Raw genomic sequence first — 12028 nt, 5'->3', positions numbered from 1 at the left:
GAGGCTTCAGGCACTGCACTGGGGAGAAGCCATTAATTAAAGAGCTGCTATGAGAGAGTCAGCACTGACCCAGTGGTAGCCATACATAAATACATGCTACAGGCAAGACAGAGAAAGCGCAAGGAAGCAATAATGATAATGATGATAATGATAATTATACTTATAAACATAGTGATGTTAATGATAACAGAAAACCTCACAAAGTGAAGTCCTAGAATGGTTTACCGTGGGAGTTGTTTGTGGAGACGAACAGGAAGTTTATGCCTCCAGAAAAAAGCCCTTGAAATCACTTTCCTCAAGACGTCTTTGAGCTCCTGGTTCCTCATGCTGTAGATGAGGGGGTTCACTGCTGGAGACACCACTGAGTACAGCACTGCCATCAACAGATCCAAGGATTGGGAGGAGATGGAGGGGGACTTCAGGTAGGCAAACATTACAGTGCTGACAAAGAGGGAGACCACAGCCAGGTGAGGGAGGCACGTGGAAAAGGCTTTGTGGCGTCCCTGTTTAGAGGGGATCCTCAGCACGGCCCTGAAGATCTGCACATAGGACACCACAAGGAAAACAAAACACCCAAAGATTAAAGAGGCACTAACCACAAGAAGCCCCACTTCCCTGAGGTAGGCATCTGAGCAGGAGAGCCTGAGGATGTGGGGGATTTCACAGAAGAACTGGTCCAGGACATTGCCTTGGCAGAGGGGTAGCGAAAATGTATTGGCCGTGTGCAGGAGAGCATTGAGAAACCCAGTGCCCCAGGCAACTGCTGCCATGTGGACACAAGCTCTGCTGCCCAGGAGGGTCCTGTAGTGCAGGGGTTTGCAGATGGCCACATAGCGGTCATAGGACATGACAGTTAGGAGACAATACTCTGCTGAAATGAAGAAGATTAAAAAAAAGAGCTGTGCAGCACATCCCAAGTAGGAGATGTCCCTGGTGTCCCACAGGGAATTGGCCATGACTTTGGGGAGAGTAGTGGAGATGGAGGCCAGGTCAAGGAGGGAGAGGTTGAGGAGGAAGAAGTACATGGGGGTGTGGAGGCGGTGGTCGCAGGCTATGGCGGTGATGATGAGGCCATTGCCTAGGAGGGCAGCCAGGTAGATGGCCAGGAAGAGCCAGAAGTGCAACAGCTGCAGCTCCCGCGTGTCTGCGAATGCCGGGAGGAGGAACTGGGTGATGGAGCTGCCATTGGACATTTGCTTCCTCTGGGCACTGGGCACTGTCCAAAAAGGAATAGACAGCGACAGGTTAGGAGAATCTTCTCTCGAAAATCCCATGCCATTTCTCATTGAAATCCCCCTCCCTGAGCTGAATGAGGAACGAGTCAGCTCAGTCCCCAACCCTGTCAACTGAATGATATGGCGCCTCACAGTTGTAAATACAGCTTGGGCACCTAGTTCCCATGAAGATACCTCCATTGAAGGACCCCCAGTCATAATTAGAAGAGAAGCTGACCTGCAGCCCCACCTCAACCCCAGAGAACAAGAGCATCACTGACAGGGAGGGAATCAAGGAAGGATACTGCTACGCTCCAAAAAAAAAAAAAAACAAAGAATGAAGCAAGGAGAGGAAGGCAGAGAGGCATGCAGGGAAGCCTTCTCCATACCCAGCTGTGCTCTCCACCTCACAGACACAAGCACACATCAATATTAATTGTAGGACCCATGTGCTTCTTTTCTGGAGGTCCAGCTGTGCAGGAGGTAACTCCTGCCCTGGACCCTGGGGCCATAGGGACAGAGGCTCTTCTGGGTGGGAGAGGAGACCAGGGAGTTGCTCCAGGGAAGGCATCTGCAGTGCAGGGGATGGCAGAGAGGTGCCTGAATCCCCACCTTCCCATGGCGCTTCTGGGAGCAGATCCCTTTGCGTCCTTGCCCACGTCTCTGGTGCCTGGAGCTGTTCCTGCCAGGGGCTGGTTCTCTGTCCCCACATCTCCTCCCTGTCCCTGCTCAAACAGCCAGTCCCCCCCACTGTGTGCTCAGCTCTGCCCTGCAGACCCCTCCTGGCAGCAGGGCACTGTCCAGGGGCATCTCTGTGCCTGCAGGGGCTGAGGAGCAGCTCAGACAAGTGCTAATCAGAACTGGGGTCTCCATGCCTTTTCCACAAGGCAGAAGGAAATTCTCATCTCCCACTGCCCACCCAGCCACCTTCTCCTTCGGGTAAATGCTGCCTCAATGTCCTTCTTCAAAAGGACCCTCTGCAAATGTCCTGGGGATGATCTGGAGCTGTGAGCAGCCCTGGCCCATGCAGCACCCTCTCAACAGCAGAACCTGACGAGGGTTGCTGCTTCCACCCACAGCTTCTCCCTAGATTCCTGTGGGGAGCTCGCTGGGCAGGCTGAGAGCTGACCCTGGCAGGCGGCAGGGTCCCTGCCCCAGCACAGAATCACTGCTCTGGAGGACACCCCTCTCCATTGCACCAACCACGGGATGTGCCAGCTCTAGGAGATCCCTCCAGGATACTCAAGTGCATTGCCCTGCAGCCAGAGCCTTACCGTGTCAAGGGCTGTGGAGATTTCTGCTCCAGTGAGCTCTGTGCACCTTCCCACTCACGTCTGCCTTTAACCTCTCTCTGCCTGGCTCCTCACCCCTCGGTGCCTGCAGGCAGTGCCCTCAGCCCTGCTGCGCTTTGCAGAGGAGCTGCTCCTGGGCAGAGCTGTCTCTCTGCAGGGCTGCCCACTTGCCAGGAGCTCCCTCCAGCCCAGGAGCCCAGCCCAGCTCAGCAGCAGAGGCCCAGCCCAAGGCAGCACTTTCTCTGCCCCTCTGGGCTCCCTCCAGGTGTCCCTGGGGCTCCAGGGGAACCTGCTGTGAAACAGAATGAAGCAACCACTGATGTTCCCTCCCACAGCTGGGGAGAGACACTCCTTTCCAGCTGTGTCATTTCTGTCAGAGTTAGGTCTAAGAATCGCCTTCTTTTGTTCGGGTATGAGACCAGTCACCCAGACAGGGACAGGGCAGCTGCTCACTTTAATGGCCAAATACCGGCCTGTGGTGCTAGCTCAGATGCCAAAGCTGCCCAGCACAAGGGCATCTGACGAGGGCATCTTAGGACCTATCGGACAGCAATCCCCATTCAGAGCTGGTCACTAACAGACACCTCTAATGGCATCTCAGACAGATTTGGGGCTTAGGAGCAAGCTACTGAATGCCACCACTGCAGGGAAGCAGTGCCTGTCCCACGTCTAGCCGTTAGATGCATGGGGCAGTGCATGAGTACGAGGCACACCACAGCAGGGTCTCCACTCATGTGCCAACACTTTCAAATGTTGCTGAATCTTCTTACCCCCATCCTTTGTTCACCTCCTTGATGGTACAATCAAGGAACAGGTGAATGATTTTCACAGCGTGCCTGGATAACAGGATGTCCACAGTCAAGGATATTTTCAGCAGCAACCTGTCCTTCTTGGCGATCAGCTTCACCTCCACCACAGCCTCTCTGGGCTGCAGTGACATTGCAGACAGCAAAGCCCTCTCCTGCCAGGGCCGCACAGTCCAAACCTGTTTCTCTCTGGCATTGGGGAGCACAGGGTTTGCTCACCTTGTGGGCCCCTCATTTCATCCTCACATTGCCATCTGCCATCCACGCCAGCATGTCTCTGCTCTGAAGCAACGTCTTTGCTTGCACAGGATCTTGGGCGCAAGATCTCTGACAAGTCTGAGGTTGGCCCTGGTGGCACCAAGCTGAGGGGCTGCAGCCCAAATGCGCACCAATGGCCTCAGCCTGGGGCACAGACAGGAGGGGATGGAGCCCTGTGTGCTGTCACAGAGCTGTGATATTGATGTAAATACCTGCTGAGGTGTGGTGGGGCAGGTCAGAAAATTAAAGGTTCTGTGATGCATGGATAGAGGCTGTTCAGAGGAGAGAGGTAGAGAGGTGGGGAAGATCAGGAGGGGGATGCCCTCAGTGGGAGGGAGCTGCCTGGATGGATGGAGGTCCTCTATGGGATGGGCAGCAGATTGGGTGAGCTCTTGTGGGTGGGGGTCACAGGAGAGACCAGTTAGGGAGACATTGTGGTAGGAGCTAAATAGCTGGAAGCAGGTGAGGAAGGGGACACAGTCTTATTTAAGCAATGGGAGGAAGTCCATTGACCCCACATCACCCCTGGGGACTCTAATCACCCTGACGCTCACGAGAAGGCGAAACTGCAGGGTACAAACAGTCCCAGAGGTTTCTTCTGGTTCCTGGGGCCAGCTTCTTAGCCCAGCTGCCAGATGTGCCAACAGAGGTGATGCTCACCTGGATCTGGTACTTGCAAACAGGGAAAAGTGGATCAGGGATGTGAAATCCAGTGTCAGTCTGACCTGAGCTACGCTGTGGGCATACTGGTCTCCAGCCACAGCCATGGGCACAGCCATGCCTGGCCATGGACCTCGTTGGGTCTGACTTGCAGACTCACTTCCCAGCTTGAGCCATTATGGATGCACAATGGCACAACACCCTGTCCCTCCAAGTGCCAGGCTCCGGCCGATACACAAAGGCCCAGCACAGCCATGGCACTGCAGTGCTTGTAGAACCAGGCCCTGGAGGTGCTCACCAGGCCAGGGCCAAAGGTGGGCGGCGGGAGGGGAGTCCCTTGAACACTTTCAAACAATCAAGGTTTGTAGCAAAATTAATCTGAATTATACCTGTGAAATTCAGCCGTATATGGACTGAAAAAGACCTCCTCTCTTCTTCTTCTTCCTTTCTTCCCATCACTTGGCTATATTTCAGAGGAAAGCAAATTGAAGAAGGTGATGCTTCTGGGTGCCAATGAGTGAAAGCGGGGAAGTGAGGCAACACATGCACAATGATAGAAAAGTTTTGCTAGTTCAAAGCTCTTCTCTTCAGATCCTATCTCTGAAGCCTGAAATCCGCAGCAGAGAACCTTCCTTTCCGCAATTAAGTTGAGATTCCCCCAGCTGTCTTGGCTGTGTCCCCTCCCAACTTCTTGCCCACTCCCAGCCTACTCACTGGCAGGGCAGCCTGGGAAACAGAAAAGGCCTTGATCCAGTGTCAGCACAGTTCAGCAATCGCTAAACCATCGTTGTGTTATCAATCTGTTTTCATCACAAATCCAAACCATAAAACCATACGAGCTACTATGATTAAAATCAACTCTATCCCAACCAAAACCAGTGGAGGACCAAAAGGGGAGGTGCTCCCAATACCTGTCTTCAGGGAGCTGGTCAAATGCCTTGTCTCTGATTCTCTAACCGTGGCTTAGGTGCCTGGCTCCTCTTTAGAGCCTTTTCATGAATACCAACATTTAGGGAGCAACCTGGTCTGACCTCAGAGCTGGCCTTGCTGGGAGCTGCACAGTGGACTAGAGATCGCTTGAGCTGCTTTCTTCTCTGAATCTTCCCCTGAGCCTGATAGAGACACCCTCACCTTCAACTGAATCCCTTCTTCTAGGGCATACTGCAAGGCACAGGCTGCTGGTGGAAGCGTGGGTGGGAAAAGGAGTGCTGGGGGTCTCCAGCCTGGCCTCCTGCCCAAAGGGTAACTACCACCAACCCCGTGGTCAGGCTGGTGGCGCTTTTGGGAGCTGAGACCTGAAAATCAGGGTGGGGATCACAGGGTGGGGATCACAGAGACACTCTGGGTGTCCTGCTGCAGTGCAGCACCACACTCCTAGGTTTTTTATTGTAGCAAACACTACACATCAAGGTTATCCCGCCAGATCTCCAGCCGACCCGGGCTTTATGCCCCCAGCAGTAGGTGTGTCATGTTATAAGGGGCGGAGACAAGGGAGGGTTGACCCTTAACTCTTTCCGTACAGCACGTGATCTTCCGGTCACCAGCCCTTATCTTTACTACATTTCCCCCTCCCTTAGCTCCAGTAGTTCTGGATCTTGCTGGGGAAGCTGCGTGTAAAATAATCGATATATGGTAAGACTTATACAGACACGCATCCGTTATGTTCATGGATTTTGCCCAGTCCAGCCAGTAGTTCGTCGCGGCTCTCTCATTACTCCCCCACACCATCAGGATGCATAGGGAAATGGTAACCTGTCAAGATAAGACTCAATAGATTGATTAATGTCTATACGGTCGAATATTTCGACTGGGTACCCATTCTAGCGTCCCTTTCTCGGTTTGCACACACGTATACCCACATCCCAGGCAACGGATGGAAAAAGGCCCCCCCCATTCACAGGTTTGCAGGTCCCGTACTTGAACCAAAGGGTAAGGCCCTTCGTTCTCATCGAGCCGGAAATGTGCCTGGGTTGCAGTCTGGGTTTTATAGGTGTTCCCTCGAATGGTATGATTTAAGGTAATTAGTGCCGTCGTCAACAGACGCTGTGCCCGAAATAAGGGAGGGTCAAGGGGAGGGGGAACCCCTGTTCCTGGGCTTATCTTTTCCCCCTCCCTAAGTCGGTCGAGTAACTCTTTTAATGTGCGGTGCGCGCGTTCTACAATGCTTTGGCCCGTACTGTTATAGGGGATGCCATGACTCAACTGAATATCCCAGTGCGCACAAAAGTCCTTTGTCTTCTTGCTGACATATGCCGCTCCATTATCTGTTTTAATTTTTTGTGGGATGCCAAGTTGCGCCATACAGTCCTGCCAATGTAAAATAACTGCGAGAGCATTTTGTTTAGCATGCATAGTGGCTAAAATAACTCCACTGCAGGTATCAACTGTGACATGCAGATACTTAGGTGGATTAAAGGGTTCATAAATCGTAACATCAGACTGCCATATTTGGTTGGGCTGCAACCCTCGAGGGTTTACCCCTGCCTCCCAGAGGGGACCTTTGGAACACACAGGACAAGCAGCAATCACAGAGCGAGCATCTTGCAATGTAATGCCAGCGAACCTAGCTAAACCGCGAGCTCCACAGTGGAGCAGCTCATGCAGGCGGAAAGCTCGCCTTAGGTTGGAAGTTTCTTCAACCGCCAGTATGCTCTTTGCTAAGCTGTCCGCTACTTCATTCCCAGCAGAAAGAAAACTCGGTATGGAACTATGACTATTAACACGGATAGGACAGACAGGAGCGGTTCTCATTTGCAGTGCGGTGAGCAACATTCCGGCAATCTCCGACGTTGCCCCAAGTGCCCATCGGCATTTCTTTAGTAACTTATATACATAGCAAGAGTCTGTGATTAGATCTAAGGCCTCTTCGGGCCATTGAGTGAGAGCCATCCATACCGCCTTGGCCTCAAGATATTGCACGGATTGCCCTTGATCTTGATAACTAATGTGGGTCCACTGACCATCCTCCTGCCATGTAACGACAGCTTTCCCAGTAATCGATGACGCGTCGGTAAAAACCGCGCGGCCTGCGGTGGGTTGTTCAACTATGGCACTAGCTGGCAAAAGATGGAGTACCTGGATTATCTCCCCACAGGGGTGTGGTCTGAGACCTTCAATACGACCCGTAAATTCAGCTATCGCCGCTTGCAGAAACCCAACTTGCAGAAGTACCAACTCCCACTGTGCCAAAGAACAGGGCAACGCGATGACCTCCGGGTCTTTTCCTGTTAAGTGTTGAGTTTGCCTCCGACAGCAAAGAATAAGCTGGGATAATAAAGTTGGCCAAGAAATTAAAGCTGTCTTCGGTTTGCCTTGATACAACCAAGCAAAAGGCCAGCCTTTTTCACCACTATTTTGAATTAGTAAACCATGGCCAGCGGTGTCGGTCATGTAAATCAGGGCAGAGACCGGTTGTTCAGGTGTAAATCGAGCGAGACCCCAATGCTGGGCCCGTCCCATAATTGTCCTAAGAATCTCCTGATGGTTTTTTGAAAGAGTTCTTGGAGCTAGGGGGGAATCTCCTCCTTTCAGGAGTTGATATAAGGTACTCATTTCTGCGTCGGATATTGGAATAAAGTTTCTAAGCCATAATAGTTGTCCAATTAACTTTTGCGCCTCATGGAGTGTTGTCACTGTAGTCTGAATTTCAAATGATTGTGCTGTCACACTTCGTGGCCTCAGTTGAGTACCTAAATACTTTACTGCACATCCTACCTGCGTTTTCCGAGGCTCAATGTGTAACCCATGTTGCTCCAAACTGACTATCAGCTGCACGCGCGCCTTTTCCAGTAACTCCTCTTGGTTGGACGCCAATAACACGTCATCCATGTAATGGAAAATGATGACCGTAGGGAAATTTTTTCGAATAGGGCGTATCGCAGCAGCTACAGCAATTTGACACAAGACTGGCGAGTTTTTCATGCCCTGGGGTAACACCTTCCATTGATATCTGGCGCACGGGTGTTGATTGTTAGGCTCAGAAACAGTAAAAGCAAAGCGTATTCTATCTTCTTTATGCAAGGGAACACTAAAAAAGCGATCTCTAATATCCATAATCACTATTTGATAGTCAGGTGGAACCATGGCCGGAGAGGGGAGGCCTGCTTGTAGCGGGCCCGTCTTGTATACATGCATTAACTGTGCGTAGATCATGTAGCAGTCGCCACGCTCCCGATTTTTTCTTTATCACGAAAATGGGGGTGTTCCAGGGACTTGTAGAGGGTTCGATGTGTCCTGCGTCAAGTTCTTGTTGTACCAATTGTCGAACAGCCGCCCCCTTTTCCTCTGTTAATGGCCACTGCTCTACCCACACTGGCTTATCTGTCAACCAGGTGAGTTTTAATGGGCGGACACAGGCAGTGGCCATTATGATAAATTTGTACGCAGCACTATATTCATCTTCTACAAGCAACATCATCCCAAGATGACAATGGGTAACTCAGCAATGGCGGGGTTACACCATGCTACCCTAGCTTGTCTGGATTCCGGATCCTTCAACATAATTTGCATTGGGCTTCTGCTTTGATGCGAGTTCTGCATGCCTCCCACGCCTTGCAGCGAACCTCTCGGTTCGAGTGGCCAATCATCTGGCCATAGATGTGATGGGATTACTGTAACGTCCGCCCCTGTATCCAAAAGGGCTCCTAATACGAGGCGTGGTGGTCCCCCCAACTCTGGGAGCTATGGGGTAACTACAATATCTACTTCTGGCCATGTGGTCATGTTTAGGGTGAGTGCCACATATGGCGAGGCTCTATCCCCAGCGTCCTGTATTGCGCGATCCCATCTCCCCAAGGCAGCTGAGTTGGATATTGCATCATTGGAACCGCAGGCGACTGTGCTGGTCCCAGGGAAGGAAAGACTGCCTGTACCACATATTGCGCTGTTGTCGTCAGGCCTGTTGAGCTGATCGCTGGGGCAGGTGGGGATGGCACGGCCCCCTGCCATCCCCTCTTCTTGTTTCCCCAGTCCAGTCTCCATTGCTGACTCCCCACTTTGCACTGTCGAGCTCTGTGGCCTAGTCGCCCGCAGCGCCAGCATCGTAGGTCTCTCTCTCCTTCCCCTGTTCCAGGGGCGTTTGTTTTTGAAGGGCATTGTCGCGCCATGTGTCCTTGCCCCCCACACTTATGGCACATAAGTCGTGCACCGCGGCAGGCCGCATGGACCGCAGCCACTACCGGTTGCATACTTTGCATCTGTTCCTGTTCCAGCACGTAACGAATCGTCTGTGAAAGCGTGGTCCCTATGGGTAACTGTCTTAGCAACACTGCGGTTTGTGGGTTTGCTTGCGTACGTGCACAGTCAAGCAATATCGCCTCCTTAGCTTGCTCGGGAAGTCGAGCAACCTTGAGCGCCGCTTGCAGCCGGTCTAAAAACTTTGTGAAGGGCTCACTTAACGACTGACGTATTTGGACCCATGGAGGCTCCCTTTTATCAAGAGCCGCGACGATGCGTATCGCTTCTTGGGCAGCATTCGAAGATGCAGCAAAATCGCGCCCCCGCGTTCACTGAGCCTGTGCCTGAGGAGTTGCGAACTGCCCTTCACCCATCAGCTGCTCTGAAGTCACTCCTGCCATGGGATGGCCGGCCTGTTGCGCCTCGGTAACAATTTGGGTGCACCGATTCCTCCATTCCTCCCTAAACAATACCATCATCGAGGGGGTCAATACGGCCCGCATCAACTGAATAATATCAAAAGGTGCAAGCGGCGTTGCAAAAACACAGTCTAGTAGGACTTGGGTCTCTGGGGAGTTTAATCCATGACTTTTCACCGTTGTGGCCAATTCTTTCACCAACTTTGTATCTAACGGTTGCCACTCATATCCCCCGCCTGCAGCTGCTCGGATAGGAAATGCTTGAATCGGAGGGGCCTGGAATCGTACTCCTTCCAAGACACAATTTTTTGCAATCATCCGCCAATCCGTCCCGTTTGCCCTCTCTTTCGGCTTTTCCCCTGGCATTAGACTTTCTGCATTCGCCACCACCCCTCTCAATCGGCTGATCAATGTCTCGAGTTCTCTTGAAACCTTGTTAGTCTGGAATCCCACTCCCTTTTTTAAAGATTCGCCCCTCTTTGGTAATGATCTTGGAAGTGGGGGTGGATGAGCAACAGTCGAGGATTCCTCGTTGCCCCTTTCGTCCTCACTGCTATCAGAGCTCATGGGATAATCGTGTACAGGCTCCCTCCACTGTGAGGGAATACCAGTTTGCTTTCCCACTGCCCAAGGGGTAGGGGGTCCCTCTGGTGGCTCAGGTATCACTGGCAGTGCCGGGGGAGCCCTACCACTCCCCTTAGATGTCGTCAGCCGTGACACCGGTTCTCCTTGTTCCTCAGATCTTTTCCTGCGCTCTGCTCTCTGTGTGTCCAGCACCCGTCGATCACTGGGATTCAACAGGGCATCCTCAGAAGGTGATAGTGCCTTGCCCTCCTTTTCTCCTTCCTGCCATCTTCCTTCACGTAATTCACGATACCGCTGGGATCCCACATCGGCCCCCGGGACCCAATCCAGCAACCTATCAGTCAGCTCCCTTTCCACACATTGTTGCAACTCGCCCCAGGGGTATTGAGGAAGTGGCGGATCCGCCGGTGCAGGGGGCGCCGAAGGTTCCGTGGGCGGCCGCCCTAAACTCCCCACTCGTAATGGGAACACCTTTCCCGACTCCTTTGTTCCCGTTGCGCCATAGCCTCCTTGCGCCTCCCCTTCCTCCGTTGGCTCAGCCCCCAGTAACGACAGTTCAGTCTGAAGGAGGCCACTCCTTCCCAGCCAGCCTGTGTCCCCTCCGAAACTAAACCCGTTGGCTTTTCGTTCCCAGGAGATTCAGGCCCCATCAGCGCGCTACGTGCGGCAAGCCAGCACCGCTTTGCTGCAAACCCCTTCTTGAGCACCCTTTCTACTGTTCCCCAGGCGCGAAGCCAGTCACTGGCTCCTCCAACATTATTTATGATCGCTTCTGTCAGCTCGTTGCGTATTTTTCCCCAATTTGAGGTGTCGAAAACTTCTGTGGGAGCGCCGAGCACTCCCCGGTGTAGCATCCATTGGATGCAGTCGCCCGTGGGCCTTTTCCTTATCACCCTATCCTCGCCCACCTCCGTTGCTACCACCTTTAATACCTTTACGAGTTCCGTGAGCTCCATCGCTGCTGCCTGCAGCCGATCACGTCGGGGTCACCACTATGTAGCGTTTGTTACATATCAAGGTTATACCGGTGGATCTCCAGCCGACCCGGGCTGGGGAAGGAACAGTCAGCACACGCAGTGTGGGTGTTCAACTCCCCCGTTTATTGCGCAGTACTTTACCTTTATACCCCCAGCAGTAGGCGTGTCATGTTATAAGGGGCGGAGACAAGGGAGGGTCGACCCTTAACTCTTTCCGTACAGCGCGTGATCTTCCGGTCGCCAGCCCTTATCTTACTACACGGGGCATCTACACTTGCACCAGGCATCTGTGTCCCTGGAACTGCATCCTTCCCAGCACATGAAATCACCAAAGATGAGCAAATACAAATTTAATACAAACCAAACCAAATCCAGGAGGATAAGAACACAAAGAATCTGAGAGGCTTAGCATTTTCTTCATTCTAGGTCATTTTCTTATTTTCTCTGTTGGTTTTATTTTTTGGTTTTGTGTCTGGGTTTTTGGTTTTTTGGGTTTTTGGTTTTTTGTTTTTTTTACATTTTCTGATGCTAGTCAGGCCTACAGCATTCAAAGAGATCATTTTCTGTCTTGCAGAAAGCCCAGTGCCCCCCTCAAAAGAGTCCCTGCCCAGGACTGTGCATATCCCTCCTCACTCTTTGCAC

General features: G+C 52.3%; 1 protein-coding gene across 1 annotated transcript; it reads right to left on the bottom strand.

Annotated features, from left to right (window-relative positions):
- Positions 1 to 221: 221 nt before the first annotated feature.
- Positions 222 to 1193, bottom strand: LOC148051280 (olfactory receptor 14J1-like). Its single transcript, XM_087738183.1, has one exon. The coding sequence runs from the start codon at positions 1191 to 1193 to the stop codon at positions 222 to 224; it is 972 nt and encodes a 323-aa protein (XP_087594309.1).
- Between the last annotated feature and the right edge of the window lie 10835 nt (positions 1194 to 12028).

This window comes from Nipponia nippon, unplaced genomic scaffold, assembly GCF_047370975.1.
Source record: "Nipponia nippon isolate SJK-2023a ecotype South Korea unplaced genomic scaffold, ASM4737097v1 scaffold_60, whole genome shotgun sequence".
Taxonomy (NCBI): domain Eukaryota; kingdom Metazoa; phylum Chordata; class Aves; order Pelecaniformes; family Threskiornithidae; genus Nipponia; species Nipponia nippon.
This window is presented reverse-complemented; position numbering and strand designations above follow the sequence as displayed.